Raw genomic sequence first — 19,798 nt, 5'->3', positions numbered from 1 at the left:
CAAGGTGTTGCTCTGGAGCTGGGCCAGCCCCCTGCTGCCCTGTGTGTCTGGTCCTGGCGCTTCTCCCAGACCGTGGGCACAGGTTAGCTGGCTGGCAGACAGGCTACAGACACTGTTCCAGCCATCTCTCCTTCCCTGGAAATCTGGCCCGAGACTAGCTTAGACGCAGCCTGGCATGAGAGGCGGCCACACCCTTCCCAGTTGTCCAGACCTCAGCCTTGGGCGCCCCACAGAGCAAGCATTGGTGGTGCCCCCCCATTCAACAGGACTCACCTGCTACAGGCACTTGCCCAGGGTTACAGGGAACCAGGGGCAGCGAAGGCGCTACCTGGCTCCTGGTCCAGAGTGCTTTCCTGTGTGCTGGGTGAACCAGTGGACTGGGTCGTGGGTGCACCCCCAGAGCCCAGTGTCTGGCCCTGTGGAGAGAGGGCAGGAGGGGGAGACACAGCTTATGTCCTCAGAGAGCCCCAGTGTCACGCTAAGCATCACTTACTGAGGTGCATTTTAAACGGCAGCATGAAAGGGGCACCTGGGTGGCTCAGTCGGTTAAGCATCAGACTTCGGCTCAGGTCACGATCTCACGGTTTGTGAGTTCGAGCTCCACGTCAAGCTCTGTGTGGACAGTTCAGAGCGTGGAGCCTACTTCAAATTCTGTGTCTCCCTCTCTCTCTCTTCCCCTCCCCTGCTTGCGCTCTGTCTCTCTCTCTCTTAAAAAGAAATAAACATTAAAAAAAAATCAAATGGCAGCATGAAAAATGAATAAAGAATGGATGTGTGCCCTTCACCTTAAACTCTGCCTTTCGGATATCAGTCTTACACTCATTTAATCGTTGATTCATTTATCAAACATTACCCAGGATGCCATGCTCCAGCCACTGCTTTGCACTTAAGATGTAATGTAGTGGGAGAGACAGACAATGGTTTCAGTATGTGAGGGACCCAGGGTGGCTTCCCAGAGGCAGTGACATTGGAGCTGGGTGTTGGAGGAGTAGGATTGTTGCAGGGAGAGGTGCAGGCATTCAGGACAGAAGGAGTGTGTCCAGAGACACTGGGGTGAGGCTGGGGAGTGTTCGGAGAACGCGAGGAGCCTGCTTTGGCTCTCAGGTGAGAGGGTGTGCATGAGTAAGAGGTGAGGCCAGTGAGGGAGGCCTTGAATGTTGAACTTTATTGTGCAGACAAGAGAGAGGCGATCAAGGGTCTGACTTTCACTCCGTTAATCAAAATTAACTGAACATCTACTATGGACTGACTGTGCTAGATCTTGGAGACATGGCAGAAAACAAAACAGACAAAATCCTTGCCCTCAGGCAGTCCTTGTCTAGGAAAGGAAAGAGATGAGAAACAAGCCAGTAACATCCATGGTGGCGATAATGTACCGCGGAGAAGACAAAGTAGGGAAGTAGGGGGAGGGGGTGCTGGGTTTGAGGTGAGTTTCCAATTTTATCGATCGATCCATGTATTTCTTTATTTTTAATGTTTATTTATTTTGAGAGGGAGAGAGAGAGAGAGAGCAGAGCAGGGGCAGAGAGAGAGGAAGAGAGAATCCCAAGCAGGCTCCATGCTGTCAGTGCAGAGGCCGACACGTGGCTCAGTTCCGCAAACCGTGAGACCATGACCTGAGCCGAAACCAAGGGTCAAACGCTTAATGGACTGAGGCACCCAGGGACCCCTATTTTATTTATTTTATTTTTATGTAACCTCCATACCCAACGTGGGGCTCAAACTCACAACCCTGAGATCAAGAGTTGCACACTCCGCCAACTGAGCCGGCCAGGCACTCTCGGTTTCCAATTTTAAATTTGATGGTCAAGGACGGCCTTGTGGAGAAGGTGGCATTTGAGAAAATATCTGAAGGAGGGGCGGGAGTGAGCCATATAGGTCTCTGGGGGAAGAGCATTCTGGGAAGAGGGTCCAGTGTAATGACCATGAGCACGGAGCATGCCCAGCATGTCAGAGAAATAGTAAGGAGGTGTGGATGCCTGGAGGAAGATCTCAGAGGAGGAGAAGTCAGAGAAGTCAAGAGGAGGAGGCTTGTAAGTGACCACTTCCTGTGGCTTTTACTCTGACCCGGACGGGAGCCACAGGAGCAGATAAGGGACATGAGGAGAGCCACGATCCGTCTCTGGCTTTAACAGAATTGCTCTGTTTGCTGGGTGGAAAATACCCATCTTCTTCGACTTAGTGTAGTAACGTCACAATAAACCCGTTGTAAATCAAAAATACCGTAAGTGGAAAAATGCATGTAATATACCTAACCTACCGAACATCATAGCTTAGCCTGGCCGACCTTAAACGCGCTCAGAACACTTACACGAGCCGGCAGTCGGGCAAATCTAACGCGAAGCCTATTTTATAATAAAGTGTTGACTGTGTCAGGGGATCTACTGAATGCTGTACAGACAGTGAGAAGCAGAATAGCTGTCTGGGCACAGGAAGGTTGTCTGTGCATAAGTTGTTCACCCTCCTGATTGCGTGGCTGGCGGGGTGCCGTGGCTGCCAGGACCCAGCATCACGAGAGAGGATCGCGCCTCAAATCGCCAGCCTGGGAAAAGATCCAAATTCGAAATCTGAAGTATGGTTTCCACTGAACGCATATCACTTTCACACCATCGGAGAGTCGAAAAATCATAAACTGAACCATCCTAAGTCTGTGCCTGTAGACTGTGAAGGGGTTTGGAGAGGAAGCAGGGACGTCATTTAGGAAGTGATCGCAGTCATGTAGGTGGCTGGGCCAAAGGTATCCGGGTGACGGGGGTGACAAGTGGTCTTATTCTGCATATATTTTAAGGGTAGAGCCTATGGAGAGAGAGAGAGGGATCCAGGATGACTGGAGTCAAGGTTTTTGACCCGAACACCTGGAAAGATGGTGTGACCTCTTTTTTTTTAATTTATTTTATTTTTTTTTTAAATTTTTTAACGTTTATTTATTTTTGAGACAGAGAGAGACACAGCATGAACCGGGGAGGGGCAGAGAGAGAGGGAGACACAGAATCGGAAGCAGGCTCCAGGCTCTGAGCCATCAGCCCAGAGCCCGACGCGGGGCTCGAACTCACGGACCGTGAGATCGTGACCCGGGCTGAAGTCAGACGCTTAACCGACTGAGCCACCCAGGCACCCCTGGTGTGACCTCTTGTAAAGGTGGGGAAAGAAATGGAGGAGGGGTAGGTTGGGGGCGGGGCTAAATCAGGATTTGGGGTTTGGATCTGTTAATTTTGAGTTGCCCATTGGGCACCCCCACGAGGAGGACAAATGGGCCACTGCCCACGTGATCCGGATTTCCTGGGAGAAGTCCGAGCTGAGAGGGTTCTTGACGCATGGGCAGAGCTTGTAGGAGCATGGAAGACGGCTGGAAGTGGTGTCTAGGAGAGACCTTGACCGTCTGAACAACAGCAGGGCCTGTTGGCCTGGAGAGGAGTCAAAGGCATTCAAGAGACTTATTTTTTTTTTAATGTTTATTTATTTTTGAGAGAGAGGAGGAGAGCGCAAGTGGGGGAGGGGCAGAGAGAGAGGGAGACAGAGGATCCGAAGCAAGCTCCGCACTGACAGCAGAGAGCCCAATGTGGGGCTCGAACCCACAAATTGTGAGATCATAACCTGAGCTGAAGTCAGAAACTTAACCGACTGAGCCACCCAGGGGCCCCAAGAGAGTTATTTCTTTTAAGTTTTTAAAGTTTTGTTTGTTTGTTTGTTTGTTTAGAGAGAGAGGGTGCTTGCACGCGAGCGCAGGAAGGGGCAGAGAGAGAAGGAGAGAGAGAATCCCAAGCAGGCTTTGTGATGACAGCACAGAGTCAGACTCGGGGCTCGACCCCATGACCTGAGCTGAAATTAACAGTCGGACGCTCAACCAACTGAGCCACCCAGGCGCCCCTTCAAGAGACTTATTTCATGTAACTATACTTTATTTCAATTATGAAAAGAATGTATTTTTTGTAAAACACTAAAACAATCAGGGGCACCTGGCTGGCTCAGTCGGTAGAGCATGTGACTCTTGATCTCGGGGTTGTGAGTTCGAGCCCCACGCTGGATGTAGAGATTGCTTTAAAAAATAAAATATTTTTTAAAAAACATTAAAACCATGAGAGGTATTATGAACGAGAAGCAACAGGTGCTGATGACTGAGCTCGTGCAGATGAGAGCAGAACTGGCTCCTGGAGGAGGAGCGGATCCAGGGGGCGGGGTGGGGTGGGGGTTCAGACCAGACATGTGTAAGCATTTGAGGTGCCCACTCCAAAATCCGGGGACACATGCAGATAGTCGATGAAGAGTCCATGTGGAACACCAGCTGGAGACTAAGGAGGCAGGAGTCGGCTGGCTTGGGGTGGAGATGTGGGACACAGTCCAGGGAGTGTGTGCCTCCGTGTGTCTGTGCGTGTCTGTGGAATAAGAAACAGGAGCTGAATTTGGAACTGGAATGTTCCCTGACAGGTGAGGGATGGGCAGAGACAGGGGAGCCAGAAACATGGCAGGGGCTAAAATAGAAACTGCTGCACAAGGTGCCATGGGTCCCCAGAGCAGCCAACTCCCTGGGGTCAGGGACAACTTCCCAGACGTGGGGCATTTGAATTGGGGCTTAACAGGATGAGTAGGAGGTGGTCAGGTGGAGAATGGGGGAGAGGCATTCTGGGCCAAGGACAGGGATAGTGAGAGCAGGGCTTATTCCCCGTGGGAACCAGGCAGTCCCCATAACACATCACTCCCACCCCATTCCTTAATGTGGATGGATAATCGGTGGGCATTCAGTCCAGACCAACGCGTGTAAAGCCCTTTTCCACTTTAGCCAAAGAAGCATCCCTGTGGCATTCTGCACCCTACTTGTTCAGGGCAGTGAGTTTCTCTATTGCCCTTGGGGGAAGAATCCTGATACCCCGATATAGATTTCTATTTTCTTTGTAGTCCACCCCTGTGTCACCTGTTGGAGGCCACCTTCCCTTGATGAAGTCACGATGCCCACTGGGCACGCTCCTCTCAGAACTTTGCACTTGGCTTAGTTCCCCAGGCCTGGGACACTCTCCTCCTTTTTTCCTTCCTCCTCCCCGTGCACCTGGCCCTTGACTTTCACTCTTTCCCTCCTAGATATCACCTTCTCTAAGAATTTGTCCTGACTGCCCAGGAATGAGGGCTGGGCTCCTGTGTGGTCCCCCAAAGACCTGTATTTATCCTGATCGTAGCACTTATTGCCCTGTGTGTGGCTATGGTCTGTGTCAGGTGTCTGTTCCTTCATTAGATGGGGACATATAAGGGGAAGGAACCAGTTCACATTCTTGTGGACTCCTGGAGGCTGGCACCAAAAGTGTGTTTGTGGAATGAGTGATACGTGTTTGCACGCTTGAATGAGCGGTGTTCCTATAAAGGAGCACGGAGGGAAAGGCTGGGCATTTGGGGGTTCCCCAAACCCCTGGGGGCAGTTTGGAGTTTCCATCCCACAGGCTGGGCAGGGTGGGGTTGGGCCCCTTGCCCACCAGATCCCTGTGATTGGGAACTGCTGCCACCTGCTGGGCAAGGCTGGTGCTGCTTTACTGCCACCATCGCGGCTTGAGCACCTGTGTGCCCAGGTTGGGGTGATGACAGTCACCACCTGTCCTCCAGAAGCTCTCGGGCTGGTGGGAGAGACACTTTGAAAGTGACAAGACAATAATGTGGAAGTGCAGGGGCTGGAGGGGGATGAGGAGGCCGCTGGTGTAGAATTCAGAAGCAGAACCGTCCCTGGGGCAGAGCCCATGACAGGTGCAGAGCAGGAAGGGGCAGCTGACCTGGAGGGAGCATAGGGAACGTGTTGTTGTTGTTGTTGTTGTTGTTGTTGTTGTTGTTTTGTTGTTGATGTTCTCCCTTTGTTGCTTTTCTTTCGCTTAATGGCAGACTTACTCTCTCTCTTTTCCTGGGAAATCTGGCCCTGGCCCTGGCCCATTACGGTGCAAGCATTGGCCATTGTTCAAGGTACCTTATTCAACCTTTACTGTGACCCTATCAGAGAGGTCCTCCATTTATTCCATTTTGCAGATGAGGACGATGAGGCTCAGGGAGGTAAGCCCAAACAAGATCACAAAGTTTGGGTGACATGGCTTGTCAGCCCTTTAGATACCAGCTGTTTTGACCATACAGCCCAGCCCCCCTGGCCAGCTGGCAGTCTCCTTCCCATTTCCATCCTCCAGCACCCCAGCCCACCGTCGACCATTTTCCAGCTCAGCCCCAAGCCCTGAGCTCAGCCCTCCTGGGGAAGCAGGCAGGGGAGGAGGGAGATTGGGTGATGGGCAGCTGGGGAATGGGTCCCACTGCTCAGCGTGTGATTTGAGGTAGGGCTTTGCGATGGGATTCATTATATGCCTGAATATAAGGTTGTTCCCTCCTTTTCCCAATGAGAATATTTAAAAGAACTTTGGCCCAATATTCTAGTTTAAACATTTAGGGGATGCATATGAAATAAATGACTTCCTGGTTATACTTAGCAAAAATATTTAAAGTGTAACTATCTTAAAATCACATATTTAAAAAAAATTTTTTTTAAAGTTTACGTATTTATTTTGAGAGAGAGAGAGAGCATGAGCGAAGGAGGAGCAGAGGGAGAGGGAGAGAGAGAATCCCAAGCAACCTCCACACTGTCATCACAGAGCCCAGTGGGGGCTCCATCCCATAAGCGGTGAGATCACGACCTGAGTTGTAATCAAGAATCAGATGCTCAACTGACTGAGCCACCCAAGCACCCCCAAATCACACATATATTTTTTAAGGATTATGCTTTTTTTTTTCATTTTTATTTATTTGAGAGAGAGAGAGAGTATGTGTGAGTGGGGAGAGGGGCTCGCTATGTATGAGCCTGACGTGGGGCTCCATCTCATGACCCTGGAATCCTGACCTGAGCTGAAATCAAGAGTCAGATACTCAACCGACTGAGCCACACAGGTGCCCCTTAAATCACGTATTTTTAAGAATAACTTAAATGGGGCTGGGGCAGGGAGGTACTTTGAGATTATGACACATCCTTTCCTTTACCCCACTTTCAGCCATTGGGTTCGGCACCCACCGATGTTTCTTGCCCGAGTTAGTTATTACTACAATGATCTGCAAATGGTGATTTTCTTTTCTTTTCCTTTCTTTTCTTTTCTTTTTCTTTTCTTCCTTCCTTTCTCTCTCTCTCTCTCTCTCTCTCTTTCTTTCTTTCTAAGATTTCTTGGGGCGCTTGGGTGGCTCAGTCGGTTAAGCGTCATACTTCGGCTCAGGTCATGATCTTGTGGTTCATGGCGTCGGGCTCCGTGCTGACAGCTGCTTCAGATTCTGATCTCCCTCTCTCTCTGCCCCTCCCTCACCCATGCTGTCTCTGTCTCTCTCAAAATGAATAAACTTTAAAAAGAAAAAGTTTACCCTTAGACCTAAATTCCAGGCCACAGGCATAGGCTCATCCTAGCTTCCATATTTTACCTCCTTTCTCCAATTGTCTTCAATACACTTCAAAATCTGGCCAGTGTCCCTGTGTGCAGCTAATCCCCTTAAACAACTGGGCTTCCCTGGACTTGGATGCTCTTCTCCTGTGGGCTTGGCTCCTGTGGGGCTACCTCCCCAACCCTCAACTCCAATGCCACTCTCGTGCATGGCTCCTGGCTGCCCCTGGGCTACCAAAAGCGTCTAAGAGCTTTATAGTTACTCCTTTATTCATTCATTCCACAAATACTTACTGAGCACCTACTATGTTCTAGGCATGTTTCCAGGGGGTGGACATAAAATAGGAAGACAGACAAAACTCCCTGACCTCACGGAGCTCACATTCTAGTGAAGGCAGACGGACAATAAGCAGGTGAATGGGTACACCGCATGGTAAGGAGCGCTGTGGAGAAAAAGAAAAGCAGGGCAAGAGAACAAGAAGGCCCCGGAAACTGCTATTTTAATTTTTTTATTCACTTATTTTTTTAATGCTTATTTATTTTTGAGAGAGACGGCGTGTACACGCGAGCAGGGGAGGGGCAGAGAGAGAGGGAGAGACATAATCCCGAACAGGCTCCATCCACACTGACAGCACAGAGCCTGACACGGGGCTTCGCTGCACGAACTGTGAGATGATGGCCTGAGCCGAAATTGAGAGTGAGACACTTAACCCACTGAGCCACCCAGGCCCCCTGCAAATTGCTGTTTTCTATTATCCTGTGCTACCATAAGGAGATCTCAAATACTAACCTATCACTCGGATGAAAAAACCACCCTCACAATTTGGAATAATGTTTGCAGCAAGTGTCATTCGTGCATTCAAAAAGCTCTGTATTTCCAAGCACAAGTGAGGATGATAGGTTCGAGAAAACCGTGTTAGGGAACTCAGAGGAGATGCTCAGGATGGACACGTGATGTGACAGAGAGAAGCAGAGAGGCAAGCGAAGAGTTTGAATCAATGTTCACAAACCACAAGAGTGGGAAAATGATCGTTGTGGACTAAAGTTATTCTTGATTTTTTTTTAATGTTTATTTTTGAGAGAGAGACAGAGCACAAGCAGGGAAGGGACGGAGAGAGAGAGGGAGACACAGAATCTGAAGCAGGCTCCAGGCTCTGAGCTGTCGGCACAGAGCCCAGCATGGGGCTGGAACTCCTGAACCGTGAGATCATGACCTGAGCCAAAGTGGGACGCTTAACCCACTAAGCCACCCAGGCACCCCAAGAAATCTTAAAAAAAAAAAAAAAGGAAGAAAAGAAAATCACCATTTGCAGATCATTGTAGTAATAATTAATTCGGGCAAGAAACATCGGTGGGTGCCGAACCCAATGGCTGAAAGTGGGGTAAAGGAAAGGATGTGTCATAATCTCAAACTACCTCCCTGCCCCAGTGCTTATTAATCATGGTCAAGTGATCATCATTGATCCCACCAATCATGGTTCCAAATGATATTGGATTCATGAAAACACAGCATCCTTTCTGTGATATCTCTGCCCCATAATGATAACAGTGGTCTAATCACAAGGAAGGCACGGACAAACCCGTATTGAGGGACAGTCTATAAAATAACTTCTCTGAAATCTTCAAAATGTCAAGGCCATGACATTCAAAGAAAGGCTGCAAATCGTTTTAGACCGAGGGTGACCAGAGAGATGTGACGACTAGGTACAATGTTTGATACCCTATTAGATTTTTTTTTTTTTTTACCCTAAAAGGATTTTTTTTTTTTTTTTTTTTTTTTTTTTTTGGACACTGAAGGGCAGTTTTGAAATTGTTTCCAAATAAAAAGTTAAAAGAAATGCCTTTCTTCTGGTTGACTCCTGCCGGCCTGCAGGATTCATTTTGAAGAAGCTTCTGCAGAACTTCCTGTGACCTCCTTTGTGCTCCCACTGTTCCTGGACCCCCTGACACTCTTTTCTGATTATATCTATGCTTCATCTCTGCTGGCCTTGGAGGTTCCTGAGACCAGGTCTCTGGGTCCTGTCTGGATCATGGCACACAGACCAACCTCTCAAAACACACTGAACCAATCTCCTCAACAAAAAGGGTGTATTTGGGAGCACATCTGAACCCCACTTCTCCACCTGGTACTCAACCAAAGAAATTGTTGGTCTGGCTGTTGGAGGTGCACCTGACTCAGTCGCACTCATGAACAACCAGGAATCATGTCTGCAGGGGGGTTCCTGGAGGAAATACATTTAATTTTTTAAAATTAATTAAAGTTTGTTTATTTTGAGAGAGAGAGCACGTGCGTGCTTGAGCGGGAGAGGAAGTGATGTGGGGCTTGAACCCATGAACTGAGATCCTGACCTGAGCCGAAATCAAAAGGCTGACGCTTAACCGGCTGAGCCACCCAGGTGCCCCCTGGAGAAAATATTTATTATGCAGGACAGAGTTGAGGATCTAATCCCCTAGACATGACCTTGCTGAAGAGGCTTCTCAATGGGGAACACTCTCTCTCACGTTTGATGTCACTTGTGTGCTCGATGAGGGCACGGAGGGAGGCGGGGGCTGCCTGGATAACTCCAGCACAGCGGACCCCACCGCACTCTGGGATTAGAATGTTGGGAATATACTGTTGGAACAGCGAGCAATATTATTGCCAGGAAGTATGGACATCCAAAGATGTTAGGACCCTGCCAGGAATGGTTAAACATTTTTCCTCCTGTTTTCTGCGGAGCTAAGATGGGTTATAGGTGGTTATAGATGCCATTCAAAGGATCAAGATGCCAACCTTTCAGGATGGGGGCCTGGGGTACCTGTGCCTGTCAGCATTGAAGCCGTCCTGGCTGCCTGTCCCTCAGACGTGGTTTGAGCGCCCCCTTGGGGTGAGGGACATGTGTGACTGCGGGAAGGGGCCGAGGAAGGTCTGGGCCTGGTGGGAGGGTTCCAGGATCCAGGAGGGGAGGCCAGGGCCTGCCAGCAGGGGGCGGGGCCTGACTGGGAGTGCCTAGCCCGGAAGGGAGGGCAAAGGGCCATGTTGTCCGCGTGCCCCACCCCACTGACAACAGTCCCAGTTACCAGGCCACCCTCTCTGTCTGGGGCCCTAGAGGGGTAAGTGTCCTTCTGAACCCACCTTGTCTCTTTCCTATGCAATGGGTGAGAACTTCTTTCTTCCTTGAGGGTCCAAACACCCTGTCCCCTGTTTAGCCCTGTGCCAGACAGAGGCCACACCTGCCACCCCCTCAGCGTGGCACGGTCCCCCTGCTCGACTTTCAGAGGTCCATGAGATGGGTACTGGGGGGCGGGAACGAAACTTTCCAGACCCCTCACCTCCTGACACTGGCATCAGAGCCCAGGCAAGGGCAGAAGGGTCCAGGGTGGGACACCTCATCCAGACAAGCTCCAGATCCCTGCTCCCTTCTCTGTCACTCTACAACAGAGCCCAGAATCGTGAGTCGCTGTAGCACTGGGGGACACCCAGACAGAGCCTTCGCTGGACCAAGTCCTCCAGGAGCGGGATGAAGCCATTGCCAAGTGAGAGGCAGATGCTTGCGGCGGGAGGGGGGGGGGGCAGTGTGTGGCTCGCCCTCAGGGCTCTGTCCTGCTAGAGGAGAGGGTGTGAGAAGTCAGGCATTCCTGGAAGGAAAGCCACATACATACTCGCCTCGTCACAGGCAGGGGCTGTGGCCACACTTGCCCACCCTCAGGGCCCAGAAGCAGATCTGTAGGGTTCAAGCTCAAGCTGTTCTCCCTGCCGCCTGCAGGAAGCAGGCAGTGGAGGCTGAGCTGGACACATGCAAAGCCAAGTTGCGAGCTGTGGAGGCCCAGCTGCTGGAGGTCCTGGAGGAGAAACTGAGGCTGAGGCAGGAGGTGGAAGCCTGGGAGGTAGGGTGGGAATGCCAGCCGGGCCTGGGAGGCATGGGGAACAGGCACAGGGTCGGCCCTGAACCTGCTCTCCTGCCCCCCAGGAGGACATGCGGCTACTGGTGAGACAGCAGGTCGAGAGTCAGCTGCAGAGAGAGTCCAGGGGCCCTCAGGGAGCCCCGGTGACCCCCAGAACTGCCAGGGCTCCCTGGGTCCGATTCCTCCTGGGTCAGTGGGGACGCTGGCGGTGACAGAGCTCAGCCCGGGGGCTTGGGAGCATTGTCTTTATTCATTAAAACTTGAGGTCTGACCCTTTGCACCCTCATGCTCTCTCAGTGCCTGAGTCCTTTTGTGCGGAAACATGGAACAGGCTGCAGGGCCTTGAAGCCTGGGGCTTCCTGCCTTGTCTTGCCAGCAACTCTTAGGCTAGGAAGCCTCGGATGGCAGCCATGAAGTCCTGCGGGCAGTCAGCATGGATCCAGTGGCCAGCATTGGGCACAGTCTGCATCTGGGCTTGAGGGAAGAGCCGCCTGATCTCAGAATGGTGGCTGGGACTGTCCGTCGAAGAGGAGGCCGCCCAGATGGGGGGGGGGGAGAGAGAAGTGGAGGCAAAGCAGGGAGGAGAGAGCTACATGAACACACATGCCAGTGCTATTTGTGAACTCTCAGGCACCCCCCTGCCCGCACCGAAGCCCTCCCCAAGGCAGGATCCCCAGGCTGGGGCCTGGGTAAGTGGGGCATGCCCCTCCCGCCACCCAGTCTGGCTTACTGCACATATTGAGAGTTTCCACCCAGGAGGAAGAGGGTTGGCCCAGGGTAAGATTCTTGTCGTGGCGGGAAAGCCAAGATCTTGTCCACGTGCTGGGCCAATGCTTCCAAGTTCACCCTCCAGATGAAGCGCCCATCCACCTCCACCAGGTTGGTGAGCAGGAACTGACGCACGGCCGGGTCCTGTAGGGGTCCAGTAGTTGGGTGTGGGGGGCGGGGGAACCTCCGTGTGAGGCCTGGGGCTGCCACTCTTCCCTGGACAGGTCCCAGCCCACAACACCAGCCGGCACATGGGTACATTACTTGGATAACAGTGCTGAGCTGCTGATCGGCCAGTTTTCGGGCAGAGGAGCGGGACATGTCATCTGGGACGTCTACAGCCCTCATGGCTGCCATGTAGGATGGGAAGTCTGAGTTGGATGTGGTCTCCACTGGGCTGATGTCCACAGCAATCAGGCGTTCCACCAGCTCTGGCTGGGTGAAAGAACCAAACTTGGGACCAGCCTTAGGGCAGACACAGTGGGTCTCAGGCATAGTTGCCAGATCCTGAATTTGGCCGTCCAAGGCTCAGTTGAGTCCCAGGTCGCCTGCTGGGCGCTCATGGTCTACATTGGATGGGAAGAAGCCCTGTATAGGGACAGCTCACCCTCTGAAGTGCCAGCAGCATGGCTGTCCTGCCTCCCATGCTGTGGCCAACGAGGACACAGGGCACTAGGCCCAGCTGGGTCAGGAGATCCTGCACGTCTTGGCTCATGGCCTCATAGCTCATGTCTGGGCTGTGGGGGCTGTCACCATGGTTCCGAGCATCCACTGTTAGCACCTGCGGAGCGGAGTGAGGGTGGGAAGAGCTGGCATCCACATTCAGGGCATAGAGAAGGCACGGCATTCCTGAAGGCTGAGGGGGGGGGGGGCGGGTAGGGAGCCTGGGGAAAGATATCGAAGTGGAAAACAGTTGGAGCACAGAAGGATGGGCTGCTGTAAAAGGTGGTAAGCCCCATCAACCCTGGTGAACAAACAGGGCTGGTCCCCTTACCAGGGAGGTGTTGGCACTTAGGCACTGGACAGCGAGCCTAGCTTGAAGATCTATTAACACGAATGAAGGACTGGATGGATGCAGGCACGACGGAATGAATGGGTCCACATAGGGCCACGGTGTGCCATGTGGCCTGCATCCTTAGAAGGTTAACCTCTTCATTTCTGCTTAGAGAGACCGGCCACTCCTCGCCGGTGTCCAGTAGTGAGGGCGGAAAAGCGGGGCCCGCCTTGGCCATCTCCTTAGCCCCGCCCAGCCAGGTCCCACCTCCCGGGGACCCCGCCTCTCCCGGAAGCTCACCCTCCGGCCAGTCTGCTGGGCCAGGGCCTTAGCGATGGAGTTGAAGTTGGTTTTGGAGCCGAAGAGCCCGTGCAGAAACACGAGGGCCGGGCGGGCCTCCTCTCCGTCCAGAAGTCTGTAGGAAAGCAGCACCGACCTGGAGGGAGGAGCAAGGATGGAGGAGGGGTCTAACCTGGCTCGGGAAAGGGTTTAGGGGAGCGGCCTGGGGGGCGGGGGTAAACGGAGGAGGCGGAGCCGAACTGAACGAGGAGGAGCGGTGGACGGCCACCCACATGGCGCCCTTGACTGACCTCCTCTCGGTGCCGCTTCGGCCACTGCTGCTGGGTGCGAGGGGCACCCTGGGGGCGCTGAGACTGGAGGGGCCGAGCCCCCTAAGGGGGAGCCTCCAGGCGCGGGCCCAGCGGAGCATGCCCGGGAACAGCTACCAGGCGCGCAGCTCTTCCTATCCCCTGGCTCCGCCTCCCGCCTTCGCTCAGAGCCCTGCCCAGTTCCGACTGCAGCTCCGCCTTCCATCCCGCCCACTACCGCGGAGTTCCCCGCCCCCTTTTTCGTCTCCTTACGTAATCCCAGAGTACCGTCTGTTCCCGCAGCTCCTCCTCTTGCGTCATTACGTAATCCCCTCAGCCACCGCGCCGGCGGGCGAGAGAGCTGCCCTCGCCACGCCCCGGGCGGAGCCACCGTATGCCTTGGTCACGCCCCTGGAGAAGCACCGCCCAACGCCCTCCCGCCCCAGGCGCCGAGTCCTCGCGGAGAGTCACGGTCCTGTGGCGTGGGAGTCCAAACCCCGCCGTTTGGAATGTCCTGGATTTGGGGCGGGAGCCCTGGGCGGCCGCGGGACGGGTCCTTGGCAAGACGAGGAGCCCCTGCCTTTGGCCGGCGCGCTCCCCACACCTGGCCTGCTCCTCTGCCCTCACGCCCCATCTTGGGTGGGTGCCGTGCTTTCTGTGCCGCAGGCGGGCGCGGAGAGGCGCCAAAAGTGGCTCCCGTCGTCGAGGCGCCGGCTTGGAGGCGTCGTGCTCCACAGCTGGGGGCCCAGGCAGGCCGGGTGGTGCACCTCTTTCCCATCCCGAAGTCCTGGACTCTAGAAAGAGCTAGGGGAAACTCTAGAGAGCTCATCTCCATCCACCCTCCATGCCCACCCTTTAGAGATGGGGAAACTGGGGCAAATGGCTTGTACAAGAGGCAGAACCAGAACCGCTGTCTGGTCTGCCATTCTATCTATCTATCTATCTATCTATCTATCTATCTATCTGCCATTCTTGATGCGAATCAAGGTGGGAAGCCAGGTGTTTGTACTGGAGGGTATTTGCTTCCTTGAGCTGAAATGGGTCAGACCTCAGGCCTCTTTACCAGCAGAGAAATAAACGATTCTCCCACCCTTGAACTCAGCACATCCCACATCTTCTCTCCCCAGTCTGGGGCAGTGGTGGCAGTGGTGCTATGGTCTCAGGTCTCAGCCCGCTGCTCCTTTTACAGCATTCTTCTGCTCAGAAACCTTTAGGGACTCCCCACCCTTAAACTTGAGAGTTGAAACAGCATCCCTAGCGTCCCCCAGTCTGATCCTACCTGCTTTTCCACCCATGCTTCCTATTCTCTTACTCCCCAATCAGAGATCTACATTGCACACCTTCCTTTTGGTCTTTATCCCGAAGACTCCCTCTGCTGAGATGGGTGGCTGCCTTCTAGATAGCTAGTGGCCCAAGTCCTGTACAACTGTAAATGTCCAGGATAGCTGCCACCTCCTCAAAAGCCTTCCCAGATTTCCCCGGCTGACACTAATCTCTTCTATCCTATGTTCTCAAAGCATTTGTCAGTCTACCATATGGTATTCTAGAACTGGCTTTCTCTGTGTCCCCATAGGCTGGGAGTTCTGGAGGACCGGAGTCCTGTGTTGTTTATCTGGTGCAAAGTGCAATTGTAATCATTTTACCGAATGATCGTGAAGAGATTCAGGGCACTAGCTGAGGCTTAGGTGAAGGTTCACCTGGTGGCTGGGTCAGTGCCCCTTCCAGAGATGACATCTGGTCCAGCCAGGACTCTCACTCTTTAGGGCAGGCCTGATGGGAGTCAGGACCAGTAGGAGCATCTTTTTTTTCTTTTTTAATTTTTGAAAAGTCTTTACTTTTTTTGAGAGAGACACAGAGTGCGAGTGGGGCAGAGAGAGAGGGAGACACAGAATCTGAAGCAGGTCCCAGGCTCTGAGCTGTCCCCACAGAGCCTGATGCAGAGCTCGAACCCATGAATGGTGAGATAATGACCCGAGCTGAAATCTGATGCCTAACCGACTGAGCCATCCAGGCTCCCCTGGTAGGATGCATCTTAACTCTAAGATGTAATAAATCCCTTGCCCCATAAAATGGCCTTCACCTTGAGTCAGCTTGGGGACTGGCAGTTGTTTTGTTCTAATGAAAGAAGGGCTTTAAGGTCACTGGGGACGCTAAACACACCAGGTGGTGTGGTGATTTGTTACCAGCATAGTCATTAGGGGAGTGATGAGGACATCTGAGCCCAGAATGGGAGCCGATCCAAGGCATGGGAGGGGTCCTCAGAGGAGACATCAAGCAGGGTGTTTTTCTAGAATTGGCCGATGAAGAGGCTGGGGGTTGACATCGTGATGGTGATTCAGAAGGGTAGTATTTCAAAAGTGGTTTCAAACCACCCCCCACAGCTGCTCCAGCCTACAGTGTAGCCAGGTAACCTGAGCCTGGCCCACAACCCTTGACCATCTGCCCAGAGCCCTGGGTCTATGGCAGAAGCAGTCCGGAGACATTCCTGAGACCTGGGCCCAGGCCCCATCACGTGGCTGGTTAGGGCCTGGAGGCAAGCGGAAAAACCAGTTGGCTTGAGGTTTCCACTGGAACACTCTAGAGAAAGTGGTGGGGCCGCGAGAGAGGGGTTGTCACCACCTGGGAAGGACTCTGGTGATGGAGTGTTGGGAAGGGGTCAACTTGGGGGCTGCCCACCCCTCCGCAGCTTGATAGGAACCGGCCAGATCCTAACTGGTTTGTTGGTGAGGGTGTCCCTCTTGGGGGGAGTGCCAGCTGTTGGAGGGGAGGCCTTCCGGAGCCCCTGAGACGCTGCGGTCACGCGGGGGGAGAGGGGTGCAGAATGAGACCGCACTGGGAGTCTTTACTCCCAGCGTCCCTTCCCAGCCGTCTGCAAGTCCCGGGGTAGTGGGAGGGTGTTGTCATCCTCATTTTACTGCCGGGAACATAGAGACGCGGGAGGGGAATGACCCAGCTCCAGTCACTCAGCACGTGCGTGGCCCAGCCCGAATTCCTTCCCGGGAATGTGACTCCTAGTGCAGTGCTCCGGGTATCTAGCCACCTCCCTTCTGGCTGGGGAGCCGGGGCCCGAAGGGGTGCGGCCTGCGGCTTGCAGGCACCCGGCGCCCCCGGGGCGGCGGCGCTGAAGGGGTTAAGGCGGGGAGGCGGCGGGTGTCCCAGTCACCGCACCTGGCTCAGTATCGGTCACGTGGCCAGGGTTTCACCTGCCCCGCTGAGCAGGGACAATCGGGCCGCTTGTTTCCAGGTTGGTCGCCATGGCGACAGCAGCGCGCCTGGGGAGGTCAGCGGGGCAAATTCTTGCCTGCCGGCCGGGTGGGGCGAAGGTGTCGGTCGTGCTGGGGCGGCGCTCCCGGAGGACCCCTTGAGGTTTCCCGAGGGGCTGGCCTAGGGGTGGGGGGAGCGGGAGCCGGCCACTAGGTGACTCCCTGCCCAGCTTCCTCCTGGTCTGGCCCAGCTCTGTCTTCTCAGATTTTGATCTTGCGTTCTTTAAAAACAGGATCTTGTTTAATACTCAAAGCAGCCTTTCCCACAGGAGCCTGGTAATCCCGGTGCCTCCCCTAGACTTACCAAGCCCTTCGAGAACATTCACTTTTTCCTTCCTTCCTTCAATAATAACAGATACTTTGGAGCCTCTACTATGGGCTTTTCTAGACACAGACACCTTTCCAGACACAGCCATGAGCAAAACAGCAAACTCAGGGGCTGCTCACCAGTGGATGGAGCAGAGTGTTTATTTCCTTCAGACCAGGCTGGGAAGGCCCCTAGGGCCACGGATAGAAGGTGGGGACTGCTCAGGATCATCCTGTAGCTCTGGTGTCCGAACACCCCTGGGGGCCCTCTCTGCCACCTCTGGGCCCCTCCTGCACCCTGTCCCCTCTGAGCTTCCCGCCAGGCCCACAGACCTTCATGCCTGCTTTCATCTACTCTCTTCTCCCTTCCAGAAACGCCCACGGGTCCTGCTAACTGCAATCTTATCAACTTTTCTCCTACTTCCAGACTCATTTGCACACTGTACCCCTAGTAACACTCTCATCACAAGCACAAAGTGAGGAGGGTGAGGAGTAGAGGGGGCAGAGGGGGTCTATGTATTGTTTTTACCCAACAGCCTCCACTCCCCTGGAGAAACACCAGCCTGCAGGATACACTCCATCCTCCTCTGCCTGCGTTTCAGAGCCTTTATTTATTGAGCACCTACTATGTGCTGGGCACTGGGGTTGCAAGGATGAGCCCGGATCCGCTCACAGCCTGACAGTCTTGGGGGGGGGGGGGGAGACACTAATGGATGTGTCATCGCACACCCAGTAAATATTCAAAGGAAGAAACATAAAATCCAAGAATCCAGCTGGCCCTGGGGTGAGGTAGAGTGACTCTGTAGAAGCGAGGCTTGAATGGAGGTCTAAAGGATGAGTAGGAGGGGGGGCTGGGCAAAGTGCTTATGGTGGAGGAGGTGGGAACATTCTGTGCCATGGGAGAGCCATCCCCCTCCCAAGGCAGACTCTTAGGAATCATTCCAGATGCCTCCTTCTTCCTTACCTCCCCCACCCCCACCCCATCCCTCACCAAGTTCCTACTGATTTTAATCTTCCGAATGGCTCTGATATCCACCCTCTCCTGTCCAACACCTCGACCCCATCTCTCCCCCTGGGGTGGCCAACTCCCCAGTGGACTTGTTGTCCATTTTGGCCTTTCTAGTCATTTCCCTGCATGGTGGACAGCATGATTTTTTCCAAACATATAATGTATTTCTGTGTTAATCTAGTTGGTTCTTTCCTATGTTTTCCTGCTTTTCTGTGCTTATTGCCCCTGGGGATGCATATGGCTGACCCAAGAGCAGAAAAGCTGGTTTGTGTGTTTCAAAAGCTGAAGCCCTTCGGGGAAGGGAATTTCTCAGCAGAGATAAGAGCTTGGCCCAGAATGGGAGGGGGACCTGCCACCTGCTTCTTGGCAGGCCCTCCAGAGCAGAAACAGCTCATGGGTCTACTAGGCAGGCAGCTCGTAACATTTTCCCCGGTCCCAAGCCCAAAGCAGACACAGTACAGGGCGCAGGACAGAAGGGGCCATTGAATCAGTTGACGATGTCTCAGCAGTCATCACTGTTGCATGAAGGCTCAATACTGTCCAACCTGTCCCTCTCTCAGCAACTCCCCCCAAGCAGATATGGCCCTGCTGAATATCCTGGAATTGTGGCCCAGCCTCAGGAGGATTGAAGTTCAACTTGTCTCCAACGGCCTTGGGAGAACGGGGAGCATCACAGAAATAGTGTCATCACGTGCTGAAGTTTGTAGACTGACTTTCATAATTGCGAAAATGCCATGCACATCCTTCCACGATTGACTTTCTTTTTAAATCAATAGTCCAATAATTCATTCGACAAATATTTACTGAGCATGTGCTAATGCCAATTATGATTTTTAAAGCTAGGGGTATGGCAATTACATGGCCCTATTCCTCAAGGAACACAAAAAACCAAAACCTCAAATTCTCTGCTTTTCTACTGTTTGGTGGGGGAGACAGCTGTACATAAATAAAGAAATAAATATGTAAGTATAAATTGTGTTAAGTTCAGTGAGCAAGATACTGTGTTCATTGGTAATTGGATTGAACAATATTAAATAGAGTGGTAAGGAAAGGCCTCCAGTAAGGTGAAATCTGAAGGATAAGAAGGAGGGAGTCATATGAACACCAGGGGTAAAAGTGGTCTAGGCAGAGGTAGTAGTGTATGCAAAGGCCCTGAGGTGCACAGAGGAAGCAAGAAGAGAAAGGCATATATGATATGGCCTGGGGTTGGTCCAAGCAGGGGCCTGGGAGGGGATTTGGTCTTTATTCTAAGAAAAATGAGAGCCAGTGAAGGGTTTAAGGAGGGAGAGACATGATTTACATTTTTCTAATGTTTATATATTTATTTTGAGAAAGAGAAAGAGGATGTACAGGGGAGAAGCATAGAGAGAGGGAGAGAGAGAATCCCAAGCAGGCTCCACGCCATCAACGCAGTGCCCTACGTGGGGCTCGATCCCATGAACCCTGAGATCATGACCTGAACCGAAATCAAGAGGCGGGTGCTTAACTGACTGAGCCACCCAGGTGCCCTGACATGATTTACATTTTTATAGGACTGTTTGGCTGCACAGGGGAGCGTAGAAGGACAGACCAAAGGGCACACGGAGGAGAGGAAGGAAAATCAGCTCGGACAC

The 19,798-nt window shown here is 53.0% G+C and overlaps 1 protein-coding gene and 1 long non-coding RNA gene across 2 annotated transcripts; one reads left to right on the top strand and one right to left on the bottom strand.

Moving 5' to 3' along the window:
* The first annotated feature begins 10,366 nt into the window (after positions 1-10,366).
* Positions 10,367-11,544, top strand: LOC109250602 (uncharacterized). Its single transcript, XR_002073099.2, has 4 exons — positions 10,367-10,466; positions 10,795-10,889; positions 11,120-11,240; positions 11,324-11,544. It is a non-coding gene; the product is annotated as an uncharacterized LOC109250602 (long non-coding RNA).
* ABHD11 (abhydrolase domain containing 11) lies at positions 11,490-13,806 on the bottom strand. The gene is made up of 6 exons (XM_019421682.2): positions 13,611-13,806; positions 13,321-13,456; positions 12,634-12,807; positions 12,291-12,461; positions 11,989-12,170; positions 11,490-11,773 (listed from the first exon to the last, which is right to left on the bottom strand). Exons 1-6 carry the CDS (start codon positions 13,727-13,729, stop codon positions 11,641-11,643), a joined length of 915 nt encoding a protein of 304 aa, XP_019277227.2. The 5' UTR covers positions 13,730-13,806; the 3' UTR covers positions 11,490-11,640.
* Between the last annotated feature and the right edge of the window lie 5,992 nt (positions 13,807-19,798).

The sequence above is a fragment of the Panthera pardus genome, unplaced genomic scaffold, assembly GCF_024362965.1.
Source record: "Panthera pardus isolate Hobbes unplaced genomic scaffold, ASM2436296v1 HiC_scaffold_4, whole genome shotgun sequence".
NCBI lineage: Eukaryota > Metazoa > Chordata > Mammalia > Carnivora > Felidae > Panthera > Panthera pardus.
This window is presented reverse-complemented; position numbering and strand designations above follow the sequence as displayed.